The sequence below is a fragment of the Zea mays genome, chromosome 5, assembly GCF_902167145.1.
Source record: "Zea mays cultivar B73 chromosome 5, Zm-B73-REFERENCE-NAM-5.0, whole genome shotgun sequence".
Classification (NCBI taxonomy): Eukaryota; Viridiplantae; Streptophyta; class Magnoliopsida; order Poales; family Poaceae; genus Zea; species Zea mays.
The window spans coordinates 182,177,911-182,191,553 of record NC_050100.1 but is presented as its reverse complement, the minus strand read 5'-3'; the positions used below and the strand labels follow the sequence as shown (position 1 = coordinate 182,191,553).

The window sequence follows — 13,643 nt, the reverse complement described above, 5'->3', positions numbered from 1 at the left end:
ACACAAACTCAAAGACTGACTCATTATGAGCCGGCCTTTTTACCCCTACCTTCTACTACATTACGTTACATTACTTCACTACTTACACTACACTATACTACTAACTACTACTACATTATTCTACTAATACTAACATTACTACTAACTATCTATACTACTATTTAAACCAGTGGTGCCGTGCCGCCGCCACTGCCGCCGCCGCTGCCGCTGCCACTGCCGCCGTTGCCGCCGTCGTCGCCTTCATCGCCCTTGCCGCCGCCGTCTTAGCCTTCACCGCCGTCGACGTCGTCGCTATCACCGCCCTCGTCGTCGCTGTCGTCGCCGCTCTGCTCCTCGGATGACCCGAAGGAGTCCTCCTCATCAGAGGAGACCTCTGACTCATCCGACTCCTCGAGCTCGGCACGCTCGACGGAGCGAATGTACGTCCACACCTCTGCAGCAATCCCCTGGGAGTCGTCCGAATCATTGGACGACGTCGGGGGAGAGGCGAGGGCGGGCGACCCCTCGGACTCGGAGGAAACCTCCTCCTCCGAGTACTCCGAGTCACCGAAGTCCTCCGAGGGAGGGCTTGGGTCTCGCTTCCGCTTGTCGCCAGCATGGCGGGACGAGCCGCGACCTCTCTTGCCTTTGCCCATGGTCGGATGGAGAAGAGGATGAAAGGAGAAAGAAGTAACGGATGATCGAAGGATGAGTGAAGAGAACAACAGTGCAAGAAGGCTATTTATAGAGGCTGGGGGGTGACCGTTCACTTCCTACCACGCTCGCCGAACAGTCGCAAGTATTCAATAAGCAATTCAAGCCGCCTGAAACTGAGTCAGACAACAGACACCGCTTCGCGTAACATGACACCATTTGGACTAAGGTCAACTGCTCAGGCGATATGATTACACCCCTCGATCACATCAAGTTACTACTCCAGGACAATGCGCTAAACGCTCTGCGTACCAAGATGTCCCTTGGTCACACCCATTGGGGGGGATGACCAAGAATTTTCAATAGATTTTCTGAACAAGTCATATCCATACAGTATATGCAATGAATGAATTGAGATAGAAGGAAGAGATCGATAGAGACCGAAGGAAGTCCAAATATAGCTACTGAACTTCAAGTCTAGTCAGCAGAAGCATTGAAGCACAGAGCGGGGTGAAGACCAGCCAAGAGCCGTCTACCAGACGTCCAATCTGTCACCGATCAAATAAATTTCAAACCTAACAAGACATGGGCAGATAACATTGTTTGAATTTGCAAGAGCAAGAAATGAAGACAAAACACTGCTTTCTAAAGCATGAGACGAAGATAAAATGCTGATTACTAAAGCATAAAATGAAGATCTTTGAATGGATTATTTTCAAAAATCCATTCAAAGCTCGGGGGCTACACCCATTGGGTGCACCTCCGGTGTGCCCAACAAATTTTTTTATTCCAGAAGACAGAATGTCGATTTCTAAGGCACAAAACGAAGACTTTTGAGTGGTTCGTTTTCAAAGAACCTACTCAAAAGTTCCAAATGCTGACTTCCAGAGCATGATCTGATGACAAGATGCTGATCTCCAAAGCACCGAAGGAGGACCGTTGAAGGTTGTTTTTTACTGAGTCACCTAAAGCTTAGGAACAACGATCAATGGGCACACCTTCGGCGCGCCTATCACCAGAGTGGAAATCAAGCCACACAATCGCAAGCTAGACCTAGAATCTTTGGGCTGATTATTTCATAATCAACTCAAAGATTGGGGGCTTGTGGGGGACGTATATCCCCCGGGTCCACTAGAAGGCAAGAGGGCCTCGCGAAAGGCCCTGGGCCTATTATCTCGCAAGGCCACCTCTTCATGGGCCAGGGGAGAACCGCTGGTGGAATGGACCGACGCGAGAAAGAAGAAAAATCAGGCCTAGACGGCTCGTGGGATTTAAACGCTATCCACAGCACTGATCCGACTTTCCCGCGCAACACCCTCAGACGTCGGAACAAACTAGGGATAAGTCAGCAAGATTATAGGAAGATAAGTTCAGTCGGTTCACTATTACTTAGGAACACATCGTCATCATATACGCATGTAGTGCCCCACGGTCAAGTATATAAGGCCTAGGGGGCACCCCATCAAAAAAGAGATAGTCCACCTACCTAGTTCACTAGCAATCTCCATACAGGAGATCTCCTTTGTAACCCACCACGTAAAAGATCCACACCAGGAAGTAGGGTGTTACGCATCTCAAAGCGGCCCGGACCTGTAGAAAATCGCATGCTGTCTCTCGTGCATCTCGCACGAACCATTGAGCTACAGTCAACGGAACCGTCCTACCCAAAAGCACCGCGAGGGGTAATCCCGGGTGTGCGATCGGGCTCCAAACACCGACAGATTCTTCACTAGAATTGGGAGACGACGCGGAGCTCCCCCACCCCCATGGACCAGTTCAGTCATCCCTGCACCCACAGGTAAGACACCATATCCTAGTTCGTTATAGCCTCCGTGTCGCGTAGCTAGGGGTTGTGGCAATGTTGGAGCGCTGGGTCACGGAGCCGAGTGCTCGCCGATGATGTACCACCGTCTAGTGCTCAGGCCTCTAGCGTTGCCACCCAACCGACATCAGAAGGAGGGAGATGAGTGTCGGTCGTTTGATCTCCGATGGGCGAATCTGATTAGGAGCTACGTGTTGGTTCTTGCTCGGATGATCTATGCCGTTGATCTCTAGATGAGGGGCCATGATCAACATGGGCGTATACCGCTTCATCCATCTTCTATGGACCATTGATATGGTGATATGCGGCCCTAGTTTGCTTAGGGTAGCGATCTGATTTGGACCGTTGGTGTTAATCAGACAGTTTTGGGGTCATGTGAATCTCTGACCGAAGATCCCCGATCCAAGGGCTTGAATCGCATACCGGTTCACTCGGGGGGGGGGAGATTTAATCCTGGCGCTTGGACCAGATCTGGGCGGCCAAAAATCACACATACCCTTTCGGCCGACTTCTTTTCTCTAAAGAGCCCCTGAAAGCTCACAAAATTAACCCACCATCCCTCCACTATAGGAAGAATTAGCAGTTAGGCCCCTAGAATTTACAAATGAACCCTAGAACTTGGTTTTAATAATAAAAATAGCCCAGAAACTTAGATAATCCATAACTTTTGTGTGCTAGCTCTAATTTGACCCATGCAAATTGTGTTAACTTCGTAATAAAATTGTTTATATGGTAAGAACATTATGTGTATCATTCTGCATACTTTTATAATTGAATATTTATTTAATTTTGATTAATCAATCTAGTCAAGTCCGCCTATCTAGAATTATAATTTGACCAAAATAGATCTCTAATCAAGTTATAACCTAGATTAAAGTTGAATTAATTATTTCTTAATATCTTTTCTCATATGATTTACTCTAATCAACAAAGAATATAGTCACAAAAGATCTTCCAAAAATCGTATCTTTATGACCGTGACTCCAATTCTAGTAATTCTCGAACCCACGACCTCGTAGCGTCGTGTAGAACATTATTATTCAGTTTGTTCTCATGTTTGGTGTGATGTTAATTTTGCCTATACCATGTTTGGTTGTATCGCTACGATTAGCAGTAAGGTCACGAGAATCTGAAGATCATCCTGGTTCCTGGAATCTCGAGTCTAAGGCAAGTTGTGCCCTTGATCACTTCTATTTACCCAATAATGTTCATGTTAATCATTATGATCTGCATAGGTTAATTTTGATGGGACCCAATAGGTTACCCTAGTTTGACTATCTTTATAGCTTGTTTACCACTAAACTTTTGGGTAGTACCTGCTATTGTTTTATGTGGTTTTGGGTATTGAGATACACAATATTCATGATCATGCTTTTATTATCAATTTGTTATTTACTGTTCATGATAAGATCATATTGTTAACTGGAACATGAAGAACCACCTGGAAAAATAGTGCTACCACAAGGGTGGTATGGGACGCCCTTGGCTGACTAATTAGGAAAGCTAGTGGTTGACTATCTTACCCGAAAGGGGCATGGGCAGTAGGGGAGTGGTTGGTGTATGGAGGATCTCGGGTTGATTTTGCTGCGATGGCGGTCAGACGAGGGATCCCTGCATTAGGGCTTCCTAGAAACTGTAACGGGTTTTCTGAAGCTAGTGGAAGTTTGTAAAGGCCTCGTAGTGCTACCATGCCTCGTCTCCTCGGTAGAGATGAATGGGAAGTCACGATCCCTTGGTAAATGGGTAACATGACTTGTGGGTAAAGATGTGCAACCTCTGCAGAGTGTAAAATTGGTATATCATTCGTGCTCACGGTCATGAGCGACTCGGACCCTCACATGAGTAATTTATGGAATTAAATTCAATTTGTCATTTGCATCGCATTGTGGTTTATTATTAATTTTGATCTATTATTACTCTAGATTGGTAATTACTTACATTTAGTAACTGCTAATAAAACTTGACCACTTATTAAAAGCAATGCTCAACTTTAACCATTATTTGTTGATCAGCCTTACACTTCACATGGTTTCCCACCTTTGGTGAGTTTATGCACATTATTCCCCACAACTAGTTGAGCGATGAACGTATGTGAGCTCACCCTTGCTGTACTCACATCCCTCAGGTCAAGGACATGTACCACTGGATAAGGCGCATGAAGGATGTTGTGATGAGTTTGTGAGAGGTCTAGGTCGTTGTCTCCCAGTCAACTTTGGGTTGCTGGATCGTTGTCTTCGTATGATGTAACTATTTATCTATTTTGTACGGAACTCCGTTATATATTAAAGATGTGACATTCGTTTCTGTACCATGAGTCATTATATGTGTGAGACTTGATCCTAGGACACTTGGTGATTATGCTCGCGCTCGGGTCTTAGTGCCCTTAAACCGGGTCTTGGTGCCCTTAAAGGCAGCATATCTCATGCGCACAACTCTCTAGTGCTCCCATGCGCATGAGTCATCCACACCACACAACCAACATCCAACGGTGACTGCACTTTTCACAAAGAAGCCCCCCATGCTCCCACACAACCAGGAAGCCCCCGACGTTCTTCTTCCCTAATCCCCAAACAGCACAAACATCAGACTCCTCACGCACGCAGCAGGGACGTCACCGAGAGCGCGGCGGCCACCACCGACTCGTCGCCATCAGCCTTCACCCTTGAAATTGTCTCCTACAGGCTACAATGTCACCCTCGTTGTGGATCAGTGACGTGGCGGCTGTGAAATGGAGGAGCCGGCGCCATTATGCCATAGCGGTGGCTTAATGGCACTTCTGACCGCCATGGATGCGCAAAGGATCGTCGACCCTAGTGACGATGCCACGGGCATTCAAGGCCCCTCGTCTATTCATGTTCTTGTTTCCGTTGAAGATGATGCCCCTCAAGTCGATGCTCATCAAGATGTTCACCCTTACGCCAGACTGTTATGGTCAACAATGCTCTTATCAATGATGCCACACATCATGGAGATGTATTCCATACACCCAAAAAGGATCAATTTCATTATACATCGGTGAGAGTTTTGTATATGATTGTGAGAAAATAGTGAAGTCATGATTGTGCACTCACTGATTTTCTCATTGTAGTCGCCGTCGTTTGTACCTGATTGCGAGGACAAATTGAAGCCTGCCGTTGGAATGTCATTCAGTAATCTTGATGAGGTGGAAGGATTTTATAAGACATATGCACATAAATGTGGGTTTTCGGTCCGGATAGGAGGTCAAGGCAAGAAAAACGATGTGGTTGACCATAAGAGGTTTGTGTGTTCAAGAGAAGGCTTCACAAGGAGACGTGTGGAATCAAACAAACAAAAGAAGCACTTTGAAACAAGATGTGGATGCAATGCACGTATATATGTGAAGTTGGGTCAGGACAATAGGTACTATATCGCTTCATTTGTTGAGGAGCATAACCATGGTCTAGTCTCGCCTGATAAAATTTCTTTTCTGCGATCGAACCGAACTGTAAGTGAAAGGGCCAAGACTACCTTATTCACATGTCACAAAGCAAGTATTGGTACGTCGCAAGCATATAGACTTTTGCAAGTAAGCGACGACTTTGATAATATTGGATGCATGAAGCGAGATCTCCAGAACTATTATCGGGGACTTAGGGAGAAAATAAAGAATGCATATGCTCAATTATTTGTGGCACAAATGGAGAGAAAGAAAGAGGCAAATTCTGCCTTCTTCTATGATTTTGTTGTTGATGACCATGGAAAATTAGTCTACATATTCTGGGCTAATGCTATAAGTAGAAAGAACTATAGTCATTTTGGTGATTTAGTGTCGTTTGATGCAACATATAGCACAAATCAGTACAATATGATATTTGCACCTTTTACTGGTGTGAACCATCACATGCAAAGTGTTTTTTTTGGAGCTGCTTTCCTAGCAAATGAGAAGATTGAGTCATATGAGTGGTTGTTTCGAACTTTTTTGAGTGCAATGGGAAGGAAAGCCCCTAGGCTTATCATAACAGATGAAGATGCTAGCATGAAATCAGCAATTAGAACTATTCTTCCAAATACAACTCATAGATTCTGTATGTGGCACATTATGGAGAAAGTTCCTGAAAAGGTTGGTCCTCCACTTAATCATGAGAAAGATTTTTGGGCTACATTGAACAATTGTGTATGGGGTTCAGAAACTAGTGAAGAATTTGAGAACCGGTGGAATGGAATCATAGATGCTTATGGTCTTTAGAGCAACGAGTGGTTGGCTAATAGATATCAAATTCGTGAGTCATGGATTCCAGCTTTGTTTATGGATATATCTCTTGCAGGAGTCCTAAGAACTACGTCGAGATCTGAAAGCTCAAATTCATTCTTTAATCGCTTTATCCATCGTAAGTTATGTTTTGTTGAGTTTTGGCTTAGATTTGATATGGCCTTAGAATGCCAACGACATGAAGAGTTAAAAGCTGATAATATTAGTATACATGGCACACCTGTTCTACATACACCATGGATTGTGGAGAAACAAGCAAGCATATTATACACGCACAAGGTGTTCAGAATATTTTAGGAAGAAGTGGTAGCTACTAGAGGCCATTGCTCTATTATAGGAACTACACAACAAGCGTCTGTTAAGTATGTTATGGTTAGTGATGGTTTTATGAAGGATAGAGTGGTCCAATGGTGCACAGAAACTATTTTTGGATGTTGCTCATGCAAACTTTTCTAAAAGATGGGAATTCCATATCGTCATATTATTATGGCATTGCGGGGTGGAAAAATATATGAACTACCATCATCTTATTTTTTAAAGAGATGGGAATAACGATGCAAGAGGTAAAAGTTGTATGAACTACCTTCATATTAATTTTTTCATCCTATTTATAGATCCTTACTGGAACGTCTTTTTCCATCTATTACCTTAGAGAGATTGTGTACGATGATGAAGGCAACCTATTGGAAGAGAAGCCCGAAGATGTTAATGAAGTGGGAAAAAGGAGAAAAATAGCGATTATCCGAAACAAGATAGAAGGTTCAATTCAGAGAGCAAAGACTTCAAGTGAAGCTATGGATTTTTTTATTTTCAAGTGTGCTGAAAATAGATGAGTCTTTGGGACACATTATACCTTGCACGGTGCAACGTTCACAACAAGAATATGAAAATTTTATTGGATGCAAAATTCTAGAAGAAATACAAATACATCCTCCAAATGATGTTCGATCAAAGGGAAGGAGTAAAAGAATTAAGAGGGCTAAAGAACTACCAAAGCCTCGCAAAATGAAGAATCTAAAGTAAGACATGAAGCAGCCAAGTATATAGATTACTAGTTGCTATTTCTATGTGTTAGCAAGGGGTCTTCTGTGCATATGAGGCGACGACATAACTCTGTCCAGAATTGGTTCTTTTATTTTTTCAGATGTCCATCTGCTATGCAGTGTATACAAGGCTAAATTCTCTGTCCAGAATTGGCTATCTGAATGAAAGCTGCTTCAGCTTATTGCCATAAGCATGTTCACACAATTTGGCTCATTTTTTAATGATTCACTCAACCATCAATAGAATCAAACTGTTGTTTACGGTTCATGAATTTAGCTTACAAGCATCACCACAATTTTTGTTTACAAGCATCAAACATCTGCACAACCATTTTAAACAATCTAAACAACAGAGCAAGGGGTCTTCTGTGCATCTGATGAACGACGACACAACCATTCAAAGCATCAGAGACATGGTGCTTTCATGGCCCTTCTGTGCATCCGAAGGTCGGCGACCCGTCGCAGGGGAACAACCGTCCCATGTGAGGAGGACGCCGTCGCGGGCCAGAGAATGCTATCGTCGAGGAACCCTAGCTTTTGGTTGTCGGGAGCCATGACCTCGTACGGGTGAGGAGTGGCAGCGATGGTGGCATGTGGTTGTGGTGGCGTCGGGGTGACCGCTGAGGTGAGCAACGACGACCTGCAATGTCTTTAACAAAATTATCTTTGGAGAAGAAACAGAGATATGCGACATCTTTAGCAAAATCTCGGCCATGGATGATATCATGACAGCTTGCAGTTTGGGGAAGAAACATAGACGAGGGGTTCTTTGTAAAGTGAAACAGGGGGCTGCGTGTGAGTGTGGGGAGGCTTCTTTGTGAAAAGTGCAGTCACCGTTGGATGTTGGTTGTGTGGTGTGGATGACTCATGCGCATGGGAGCACCAGATAGCTGTGCGCACGGGATATGTTGCCGCCCTTAAAACCAGGGTGTGACAATCTACATACGAGATGTCTTATACAGGGACGGATCCAGAATTTTTCTATGACCCGGGCCAAATCTACTAAAATTTCCTTCTTTTCATTTTATCTTAACTATTTTATACTATATGAATAGAGACTTATATAAAGTTACATGGATCAAGTCCCGGGCCACGGACCGAATGGTCCGGGGTGTAGATCCGCCCCTGGTCTTATATGAATAAAGCCACTGATATTTTACGCATTAGTCCCTTCACAGATACTCATGGTTACTTATTTTTATATATTATTCTATTGCTTCTATATAAGTAGTTATGCATACATGTACATATTTATCGGCTGCAGCGTAAGCCACCAAGTGGAGACGTCTGTCACGGACCGTGCCAAAGACGACCGTATCGGTGCAGATGTGCTTGACACGGAGGGGCCCTGTGTGTCATATCACATGCAATCAAAGTTTTGTAGTTGTAGCCGTTCGTAGGCACGTAGCCATCTACACGCACCGTTCTAGGCATCAAGGACCATGCGTCCATGCCAATACATGCATGTGCAGTCGGTTAATTGCTTGCTTGAGGCCTGAGGGCCCTGTGTTGGTGTTGCTGGCGTTCTTGAGCCCAGGCCGCACAGACGACAGCGCCAGCTTGCGTGCGAGTGCGACGCTGATCAGAAGCATACCATGAGGCAGGCAAGCCGCCCCGGGGACGTCAACCCTGCCGCTGCCGGCCAGGTACGACAAGGCCTCGCGCCGCACGGTGGAGTTTGGACGTTCTGTCCCTGAGAAAACGTGCTGAGGTTGCAGGGGGAGGAGGCGGCCGCCACGGGCCAAGTCACCATCGGCCAGGCTCTGCGAGCGGTGGCGCTGTCCCCAGCCGGAGACAGGCCGGTGGACCGCGCTGACGCGGCGGCGGTGCAGGCCGCGGAGGCGAGCGCGACGGGGCAGGGCGGCGGAGCCGTCATCCCCGGCGGCGTCGCGGCCGCGGCGCAGCGAGCTGCGGAGACGAACGCGAGGAGGCCACCGGAAGCGCGCGGCGGCGAGCATGGAAAGGCGGTGACGCTGAGGGACGTGCTGGGCGACGCCTCGGCCGCCGCGGTGCTGGGCGACAGGGCGGTCACGTGGGTGGACGCCGAGAGAGTCGCGGCCGCCTCGGGGAGGGAGGGCGGCGGCATGGGCGAGGTCGCCGACGCGCTGGCGGCGGCTGCGCAGATGAACGAGGGGTCAACGCTGTAACGCTGCATTGCCGCGATTGCTTTGCTTCGTTGTTGGTCCTTTACTGCCAGAAAAAAAAAACGCTTTGCATGCAATTAAAGGGCGCTACCCGCTAGGACTGGACGAAATGCTCGTGATTCGCTAGCTCGCTCGGTTCATGGCCAACTCGGCTTAGATCGGCTCGTTTGAATTTTTTCACGAGCTGAGCTGACATCCTAGCTCGGTTCGTTAACGAGTCAGCTCGCGAGCTAAACGAGCTACCATATTCCAGCAAAACGAAACTATATGCATATCATTTACAAAATAATTGATGAACATATTATATATATGTGAGGTGTCTATGACCTATAAATTAAACTAATGATTAATGAATTATGTTTATGTGTTAATTTGGTTTATGCAAATATAATTATGGGTTAAACTAATGAACATGTATGTGAATTATGAATTAATGAGTGATGAATTGTGCAAATTTGATATTATATTGACGTGGTTTATAAAAATATGAATATAATTACTATTTTCTATTGATAAATTAGTTTGAAATTAACTAAAAATTAATTATTAAGTACATTTTATTTTTTCTGCTATGGCTCACGAGCTAAATGAGCCAGCTCGAGCTCGTAAACGAGCTGAGCCGAGCTGACTCTATGGCTCGTTACCTTAACGAGCCGAGCTGGCTCGTTAGCTTAACGAGTCAACTCGAACGAACCAAACCAAGCTGGCTCGTTATCCACCCCTACTACCACCTCGTGAACAAGATAAGCTGCGAGGGAAAGGGCTACTACTAGTATCCAACAGCACTGTCTGCTGCGGGCTATGCAGACATTGGAAATTTGGAAGCGTTTGGTTGAACCACCGCCCGCACTCATGCTTAGTTTTTATGTTTTTTTATCGGGTGGCTATATAAACTCAATCTCTGAAAAGACCATGAAATGTACATACGTGTCGGGGACCATAATTAGGAGTACCTCCAAGACTCATAAACTCGACTGGTAACTACCATCAGCACAAAGCTGCAAAGGCCTGATGGGCGCAATACAGGTCAAAGCTCCGTCCACTCAAGGGACATGATCTCGCCTCGCCCGATCTCGACCTCGGGCAAGAACAGTAGACCCAGGTGGATTCACGTCTCGTCCGAGGGTCTCCTCAAGCAACGGGCGCACCTTCGACTCGCCCGAGGCCCAGCTCGGGCAGGCTTCGCGGAGAAGCAACCTGGGCCAGATCGCCTCGCCAACCGACCGTATCGCAGGAGCATTCAATGCAAAGATCGTCTGACAGCTTATCCTTACGCGCGTTCCTCAGTCGACAGGGCCGAAGTGACCGCAGTCACTTCGCCCCTCCACTGACTGACCTGACAGGAAAACAGCGCCGCCTGCCCTGCTCCGACTGCTGTGCCACCCGCCAGGGTGAGGCTGACAGCAGCCAAGTCCAGCCTCAGGCGCCATAAGAAGCTCCTCCTCGCCCGATCCCAGGGCTCGGCCCCCGCCTCGACCTTGGACGACGGTCTCCGCCTCGCCCGACCCCAGGGCTAGGACTCAACCTCGACCTCGGAAGATGGTCTCCGCCTCGCCCGACCCTAGGGCTTGGACTCAGCCTCGACCTCGGAGGAGTCACCGCCTCGCCCGACCTCGGGCTCGGACCGACCACGCCGCAGGGGGGTACATCATTACCCTACCCCTAGCTAGCTCAGGCTACGGGGAACAAGACCGGTGTCCCATCTGGCTCGCCCCGGTAAAACAAGTAATGATGGCACCCCGCGTGCTCCATGACGACGGCGGTTCTCAGCCCCCTACGGAAGAAAGGAGACGTCAGCAAGGATTCGATAGCCCCGACAACTGTACTTCTACAGGGTTTAAGCGCTCCTCCGACGGCCACGACATCACATGAATAGGGCACCAACACCTCTCTAACAGCCACGTCGGCATGTATATAAGGCTCTGACTCCTCTCCGCTAGACATGTTAGCACATTGCTACACTCCCCATTGTACACCTGGGCCTTCTCCTTACGTCTATAAAAGTGTCGGCGTTTCGAGACCGGGGCGTCCCTGGGCCGACGAGTGAATGTCGCCGCGTGCCCCAGCCCAGATGGGTCGGCGCGAGGCCGAGCGCGAAAGGGGGGAGAAAGGTGGCCGGAGACCGGCGTGAGAGAGGTGGAAATCCCGCGGCCTTCGTGTTCGTCCCGCGCCCAGGTCGGGTGCGCTTGCAGTAGGGGGTTACAAGCGTCCATGCGGGTGAGGGAGCGAGCGGCCTCACGCGAGCGCCTGTCTCGTCCTCGTCCCCGCGCGGCCAACCCCCTCTAAGAGGGCCCTGGTCCTTCCTTTTATAGGCGTAAGGAGAGGATCCAGGTGTACAATGGGGGGTGTAGCAGAGTGCTACGTGTCTAGCAGAGGAGAGCTAGCGCCCTAAGTACACGCCATCGTGGCGGTCGGAGAGGTTTTGGCGCCCGGTTCGTGTGATGTCGTGGCCGTCGGAGGAGCGCTGGAGCCTGGCGGAGGGACAGCTGTCGGAGCTGTCGAGTCCTTGCTGACGTCCTCTTGCTTCCGTAAGGGGGCTGAGAGCCGCCGTCGTCAGGGAGCGTGCGGGGAGCCATCATTGCCTATCTGGCGGAGCGAGCCAGATGGGACGCCGGTCTCGTTTCCCGTAGCCTGAGTCAGCTTGGTGTAGGGTAATGATGGCGCCTCCCGTTGACGTGGCTGGTCTGCGCCCTAGGTTGGGCGATGTGGAGGCTCCTCCGAGGTCGAGGTCGAGTCTGTCTTCCGTGGCCGTGGTCGAGTCCGAGCCCCTGGGTCGGGCGAGGCGGAGACCGTCGGCTGAGGCCAGGGCTAAGTCCGAGCCCTAGGGTCGGGCGAAGCGGAGTTCGTCGTCTTCCGGGGCTGAGCCCAAGTCCGAGCCCTGGGTCGGGCGGAGCGGAGTTCGTCGTCTTCAGGGGCTTAGCCCGAGTCCGAGCCCTGGGTCGGGCGGAGCGGAGTTCGCCGTCTTCAGGGGCTTAGCCCGAGTCCGAGCCCTGGGTCGGGCGGAGCGGAGTTCGCCGTCTTCAGGGGCTTAGCCCGAGTCCGAGCCCTGGGTCGGGCAGAGCGGTGTTCGCCGTCTTCAGGGGCTTAGCCCGAGTCCGAGCCCTGGGTCGGGCGGAGCGGAGTTCGCCGTCTTCAGGGGCTTAGCCCGAGTCCGAGCCCTGGGTCGGGCGGAGCGGTGTTTGCCGTCTTCTGGGGCTTAGCCCGAGTCCGAGCCCTGGGTCGGGCGGAGCGGAGCTTCCTATGGTGCCTGAGGTCGGGCCTGACTGCCTGTCAGCCTTACTCTGTCAAGTGGCACTGCAGTCGGTGCGGCGCAGGCGGCGCTGTCCTTCTGTCAGGTCGGTCAGTGGAGCGGCGAAGTGACTGCGGTCACTTCGGCTCTGTCGACTGAAGGGCGCGCGTCAGGATAAAGATGTCAGGCCACCTTTGCATTAAATGCTCCTGCGATTTGGTCGGTTGGTGCGGCGATTTGGTCAGGGTTGCTTCTTGGCGAAGACAGGGCCTCGGGCGAGCCGGAAATATGTTCGTCGCTAGAGGGGGGCCTCGGGCGAGACAGAGATCCTCCGGGGTCGGCTGCCCTTGCCCGAGGCTAGGCTCAGGCGAGGCGTGATCGAGTCCCTCGAACGGACCGATCCCTGACTTATTCGCACCCATCAGGCCTTTGCAGCTTTGTGCTGATGGGGGTTACCAGCTGAGAATTAGGAGCCTTGAGGGTACCCCTAATTATGGTCCCCGACGGTAGCCCCCGAGCCTCGAAGGGAGTGTTAGCACTC

General features: G+C 49.3%; 1 protein-coding gene across 1 annotated transcript; it reads left to right on the top strand.

The window, feature by feature from the left end:
• The first annotated feature begins 9,122 nt into the window (after nucleotides 1-9,122).
• LOC109939836 (late embryogenesis abundant protein 3) lies at nucleotides 9,123-9,983 on the top strand. The gene is made up of 2 exons (XM_020538196.2): nucleotides 9,123-9,375; nucleotides 9,448-9,983. The coding sequence occupies exons 1-2, from the start codon at nucleotides 9,325-9,327 to the stop codon at nucleotides 9,874-9,876; spliced, it is 480 nt and encodes a 159-aa protein (XP_020393785.1). The 5' UTR covers nucleotides 9,123-9,324; the 3' UTR covers nucleotides 9,877-9,983.
• The last annotated feature ends 3,660 nt before the right edge of the window (nucleotides 9,984-13,643 follow it).